This window comes from Silene latifolia, chromosome Y (genome assembly GCF_048544455.1).
Source record: "Silene latifolia isolate original U9 population chromosome Y, ASM4854445v1, whole genome shotgun sequence".
Lineage (NCBI taxonomy): Eukaryota > Viridiplantae > Streptophyta > Magnoliopsida > Caryophyllales > Caryophyllaceae > Silene > Silene latifolia.
Genome location: NC_133538.1, coordinates 65,697,980 through 65,704,172, shown reverse-complemented (window position 1 = coordinate 65,704,172; position 6,193 = coordinate 65,697,980). Strand labels below are relative to the sequence as shown.

The following is a 6,193-nucleotide window of genomic DNA, read 5'->3' as shown; positions in this document are numbered from 1 at the left end:
CACTATGGTGGTAGACAAATAAGCAATCGTGTGCAATGTGGCCAAATCACATCTTCGGCTAAGGGCATCGCGACTGCTTTGCGGCTCTGGTCCGTAAGCGAATTCCACATCGAACTCGCCAACAGTTCTTGCCATCTAGCTTATCGGCTGTTCAGCTTGGGCTGAGTCAAGAAGTGAGATGCTGCGGTATTATCAGTCTTGACAACGAACTTTGATCCCAAGAGATAATGCCTCCATCCCCGCAAGCAATGAACAATAGCTAGGAGTTCTTTCTCTTGTACCGCATAACGAGTCTCGGCTTCATTAAACTTTCTGCTCTCGAAAGCCACAGGGTGACCCTCTTAGAGTAGCACCCCCCGAGGGCGTAATCAGATGCATCCGTCTCAACTTCAAAAGGCTTCGAGATATCCGGCAACGCCAAGACCGGTTCCTGTACCACCGCTTCCTTGAGCTTCTCAAAGGCTCTATTCTTGTCGATAGACCACTCCCACTTATTATCCTTCTTCAACAAGTCGGTGAGCGGGGAAGCAATTTTCGAGTACGCTCGGATGAATCTTCGATAGTAGTTTGCGAGCCCCAAGAAAGAGCGGAGCTCAGACACATTCCTTGGGGTTCCCCAATCCTTGATAGCGGCAATTTTCTTCAGATCCATCTTCAGTTTGCCTTTACCCACTATGTGACCACGGAAATTCACTTCGGATTGGGCAAATTCATATTTATCTCTCTTCACGAATAAGGGTTCTCTCGTAGCTTCGCGAACACCAACTCCAAGTGTTTTACGTGTTCAGCCAACGAGCGACTATATACAACGATATCGTCCAGATATACCACCACGAATTTGTCCAGGTACTCGTGGAAAACATGGTTCATCAACGTACAAAACGTTGCAGGGGCGTTCGTCAAGCCAAAGGGCATGACCAACCATTCAAAAGACCTATACCTCATCACACAAGCAGTCTTCGGCTCATCTCCTTTGGCAATTCGAACTTGATGATAACCAGATCTTAGGTCGAGCTTGGTGAAGTATACAGCGCCTTGTAATTGATCGAACAAATCCGCTACCAATGGGATGGTGTAGCGGTTACTCACCGTCAGCTTGTTCAGAGACCGGTAGTCGATACACAATCTTAGACTACCGTCCTGTTTCTTCTGGAAGAGCACAGGGGCTCCATAGGGAGCTTTGGAAGGTCGTATCGACCCCGAGCGAATCGGATCGTCTAGTTGTCTTCGTAGTTCTGCTAGTTCGGGAGGCGCCATCCGATATGGCCCTCGAGCAGGAGGTCTTGTGCCCGGGAGTAATTCAATTTGATGGTCTACCGAACGTCGGGGTGGCAGACTCATAGGTACCTGATCAGGCATCAAGTCCTTGTTGTCCTCTAGCACCTTCTCTACTTGTGGTTCTACGCATTCAGCAAAGGTGTCTTCTTTCATGGACACTGTACACTAGTATATAGGCTCTCCATTTTGAAGTCCCCTCTTCAACTGCATTGCCGAGAGGAGTGCCCCTTTTGCTTTCGGTCAGCTTCAACAGCTTTCACAAGACATGGTTTTGATCCCACCATTATTAAAGACCCATTGTGGGGCGCCAGAAAGGTCGGGGTCCGCTTCATAAAATCCATGCCGAGGACGATCTTGAAGTCATCCATCGGGACGCTGGTGAAGTCGAGCTTCCCCGTCCATTCGCCCATCTTGATCACCACTTCTCTAGCCACACCCTGAATCGGCAAGGCTTTGGAGTTGACAGCTTTCATGCTTCTTCCTTCTCGGTTCAACTTCATTCTGAGTCTCTTCACTTCGTCGGGGGTGACGAAATTATGGGAGGCCCCTGTATCTATCATTGCTCGAGTAGCCTTTCCATTGACGTTTATCTCCACGTACATCAGTTCCGTGGACTTGGTCTCGGAGCGTTCAACGCCTTTGTCCATTGAGCACATCATGTGGACTGCTCCCATTCGAGCCATTTCTCCTTGCTCACTGGCCTCATCATCATCGCACCCCTCTGCATCATGGCCTATCCCCTCGGGATTCTGTTCTACCGACATCTTGGACAAATTTTCTTAAGGGTGTTGAACTCCCCCTGGTGAGGGAACTCGGCCATTCGGTGCGGTCCTCTGCAAAGGAACAAGCGAACGGCTTCCTAGCAGTCGACGCTTCATAATTACTACCCTTAGAAGAGGTTGGAGTGGAATTCGCCGGACCCCATCTCCTATTATCACCTCCGGGACGGAACCGACTATTACCCATAGAGGGAGGTCTTGCTTGTGAAGTTGTCCCTCCAAACCTTTGGTTGCCTCCGCCCGTTGCATCGAATCCCTTCTTCTGGGAGGTTTCGCGCTCCGTGTAATAGTCAACTAGCCTTTCAGCCGCTGTGATCGCAGCTGAGAGGGACTCAGGTCGCTGTCACATGATTTCTCGCTGAGCCCACTCCTTCAAACCATCAATAAACTGAAACACCCGATCCTACTCGGTCATGTCCGCTATCTCCAACATACAAGCCGAATACGCTTTCACATAATCACGAATCGAGCCTGTATGTTTCAAGTTCTTTAATTTCCTTCGAGCTAGGAAATCGGTGTTCTCCGGGTAGAATTGCTCCTTGAAGAGTCGTTTGAAATCGTCCCATGACTCTAGTCTAATGGTCCCTACCTCGATCTCGGCATGTTTCGAGCGCCACCATTGTTTAGCGTCATCCGTTAGGTACATACTCGCGGTACTGACCTTTAGACCTTCGTCGAGCGCACTCACTCGGAAGTATTGTTCCATGTCGAAGATGAAGTTATCGACTTCTTTCGAATCTCTCGCCCCACTATACTTGAGGGGTGTATGCGGTTTCACCTTAGGAGTTCCACCAAAACTCCCGTCCGCGGCCATTTTCATCAAGGTATTGCACATGTTCTCGAGTTGCTCGACTTTTTCATAGAGATAACCCATATCCGAGTTATACTATTTCAGAATCGCCTCTTCGACGGCCACAAGGCGGCTCTCATGCCCCTCTATGGACTCGTCTACGGCCTCGAAGCGGACAGCATACCCCTTTACCGTCTCCTCAACTACTTGGTGAGTACTCCCCAAACTCACAATGAGAGCCTCCAAGGATGGAATTTTCTCGTTCATCAATTTCTCTAAAGCCGCCACTTTGGCCTTAGTGTCACTTTTAGTCCCACTCGGTTCTACCGCCTTTGTTGCCATCGTATACAGCAGCCCGTCAAGAAGACCGGGCTCTGATACCATATGTCACGGTCCGAAACTTTGAGTCGGGGCATGACGCGCACTTTTGTTTAAACACTCGACAAGAATGAAAGCGAGAGCGTTAGGCACTAGTGTTTATCAAGCACTAGGCACTCGTAATCGGTCTCGGGTTGTGGGTGTCGAAATCCTAGTCTCGATCGACACACACGGGCTTGTTAGTGAAGTGAAGGCAAGAGTCGTTCACAAGAAAGCAACAACAAGCAATAAGAAGGCAACTTGGTGGGAAGCAGATGTTTGATTGACTAGTACTCCCCAAAGAGGGAAATTTGATAGTTACATCTTGGTAGCAGGAAACATTGAAAGTGCAGAATAGCGATACACCCATTTAGGGAAAGAAAAAGCTAATGTTAACTATGCTAAACTAGGAAAGTATTTACTAAAAATATACAAGAGGAAATGAAACTACATAGCATAAATAAAACTAAGGGTTCGAAGTGTACGGATCGTCACACGCTGCCACCCTAGCTCCCTGACGCCCTGCATCCCATACTGCTTCCTGACCCATTGCCACAGACCAGCCCAATATCCAGATTTTGGGCCTAACAGTTTGCCCCCAATTTTCCGCGAAAGTCCAACCCTAATTTTTGAGCGGGAAATTGCAGTGTATCGTTGAGTGAATTCTCGCATACTCTTTTCCAATTCACATTTTCAAAGCTCCAACCACCCCTACCTATTTAATCTCATCCGTCCCCCCTCTTTCTCTTTCATCATCATTTCACTTCCTCAAATCCCTTAAACTCACCAATTCCCAAAACCCATCCTTTCAATCGTCCTTTCACTGTCAGTGCCGCCTCCCTTCGTCTCTTCAGATGCTTCCACTTCTCTCTCCTCATTTATCATGGCAAAAACCCATTTCACATCATCCTCCTCCACCACCATCGACCTCGTCGAAGACGACGACTTACCTTCACAGGGAGTCCTCAAAAAAACGCACTCCGGTGACTCCCACCTAACCCAAGAGGACGTCCCTAGGATTAAAGCCCTGCTTGGATTAGGTGACGATGTGGTGATCCACATCCCCAAACCTGGTCAGAAGGCAGATGCTTTTCGTTAGGGGTGGATCTGCTTGTACACCTACCCCTTCGTCCTTGGCCTTAGATTCCCTTTTCCCCTGATGATTCAAGAGTTCATCCGCTTGAACTTCCTTCCCATGACCCAAAATGCCCCCTACGCATGGAGAATCCTCTTGTCCACTGTTGCTTTGAACAATAGTTGGGACGCCGAAATTGGGTTGTCACATCTGGCTCATAGGTTTGAATGTCGGTCGTTAGGGAACGGCCAATACACTTTCAGGGCTGTGGAGAAGACTGAAAATTTTCTTCAGTCGCCTGCTAAGGGCAAGGATGACGGGTGGTATGAAGACTTTTTCTACGTCAAACTTGACTCACTCTCCATCCACGCTGACTATCTGTTCGAGCACTGGATTTTTTCCAAGAGTAAGTATAATTGTATGCCTATTTTTGATTGCTCTTGTCACTCACTGTTCTTACTCTTTGATCTGATGCAGAACTCAAGAACCCCGAGAAATCCGAGGACGAGGAAGCTTCTGTTGCCAAGCTCTTTTCCATCCCTGAAGACCGCAGACTGTTCGCCATCCTGCTCTCTGGTTTAGACGACTCCATCGCCGAAGAAACCATGTCCTCTGGTAAATATCCTCTTTTGACTTCCATTAGCTTCCATGTCTATTTACCCTTTATTCTGACTTCTTGTATCCTGGCTCCTCCATAGGAAACGCTAGACCCTCCGCCTCCGAGATCCTGATGCGCCAAGCCAGGAAAAGAACTGCTGACTCCTTCACCTCTCCCGCCTCCTCAAGAAAGAGATCCTCCTCAAGACCTGCTCCAGAACCTATCGAAGTGACCCCAATATCTCGTGCCCCTGGGTCCCCTGTTCATGCTGATGATCTGCTGCTGCGCCTCCCTGCCAACTTTGGGGATACTGAACGTGCCAACTACTGGCCTGTAATGGAGCGGCTCCTGACTCCGGCTTGCTCCAGAACATTCGATGAGACTGCTCCCCAGGAGATGACTGACCTGGCTGCTGAACACTGCTTCCTTGTGAGTCTTCTTTTTACTGGCCCCTTTCTTTCTTTGCCCCTGTGCTTCCCTGACTGATGGTTTTCTTCATTGCAGGCTCTTCAATCATCCCTCTACCTCCGCAAGATGCTGTAGAGGGCCAAAGTTGAGTGCCTGGCTTCTGTGGGGAAGAACAAGGAGCTCACAGCTACCTGTGCCAAACTGAGGGAGCAGCTTCATGCGGCCAAAAAGGAAAAGGAGGCAGCTAAAGATCAGCTGGCGAGGACGCAGAAGGCCAACTGTGCTCTGACTTCTGGGTTGACAAAGGCAGAGCTCGTGCTGAGGAGATGGCAAAGCTTGCCAGGAACGTGGGAGCCTACACTGCCTTTAAGGGGAGGATTGACTGCATCCGTGCCTATACTGAGGGGAGCCACACATCCTGGAACCTGGAGGAAGATCTGGTTGAGTTTGCCCGTGCTTTTCCCAATGGTGTGGACCTGAGCGCCCTGTTCCCTCCTAATGCTGAGGCTGCAAGCCTGGAGCCTGAGTTCACATCCATGGACATCTCTGGGACTATCTCTGGGACGAACGCTGTAGAGGAGATCCTGGCGGAGGAGACTGGTGATGGTGCTGCTGCAACTCCTGAGGTTGTTCAGGTACCTGCAATAGAGAAGCAGATGGAGCACGGGGAGCAGAGCATTGGTTAGGATGCAGTTATTGAGAGGATTGACCTCTCTTAAATTTTAAGTTGTCTGGGGACTTGGCCCTGCGTGGTGCAAGTTTGTAAAAACTCTTTTTCTTTTTTTTTTTTGCTTGTTTTGCGCCTGCTGGCATGCAGGCTTCAAACTCTGATGGTGCCTGCTACAGGTATCAGGTGCCTTAAATTAAAGTAGTTCTGGGCCCAGGTTTTAGGCCCTCCTTTTTTTATA

At 49.2% G+C, this 6,193-nt stretch overlaps 2 protein-coding genes across 2 annotated transcripts; one reads left to right on the top strand and one right to left on the bottom strand.

The window, feature by feature from the left end:
- Positions 1-259: 259 nt before the first annotated feature.
- LOC141628237 (putative mitochondrial protein AtMg00860) lies at positions 260-652 on the bottom strand. Its single transcript, XM_074441402.1, has one exon. It carries the CDS (start codon positions 650-652, stop codon positions 260-262), a length of 393 nt encoding a protein of 130 aa, XP_074297503.1.
- Positions 653-4,702: 4,050 nt separating this feature from the next.
- Positions 4,703-5,591, top strand: LOC141633278 (uncharacterized). Its single transcript, XM_074445715.1, has 3 exons — positions 4,703-4,894; positions 4,978-5,306; positions 5,382-5,591. Exons 1-3 carry the CDS (start codon positions 4,885-4,887, stop codon positions 5,418-5,420), a joined length of 378 nt encoding a protein of 125 aa, XP_074301816.1. The 5' UTR covers positions 4,703-4,884; the 3' UTR covers positions 5,421-5,591.
- Positions 5,592-6,193: the final 602 nt, after the last annotated feature.

What these genes read in the sequence shown, in the direction of transcription:
- LOC141633278 (XM_074445715.1), top strand. An exon ending in CTGCTGAACACTGCTTCCTT is followed by an intron (nt 5,307 to 5,381) that starts GTGAGTCTTCTT and finishes TCTTCATTGCAG; the next exon opens with GCTCTTCAATCATCCCTCTA.
- LOC141628237 (XM_074441402.1), bottom strand. Translation starts at nt 652, where the DNA reads ATGGATCTGAAGAAAATTGCCGCTATCAAGGATTGGGGAACCCCAAGG.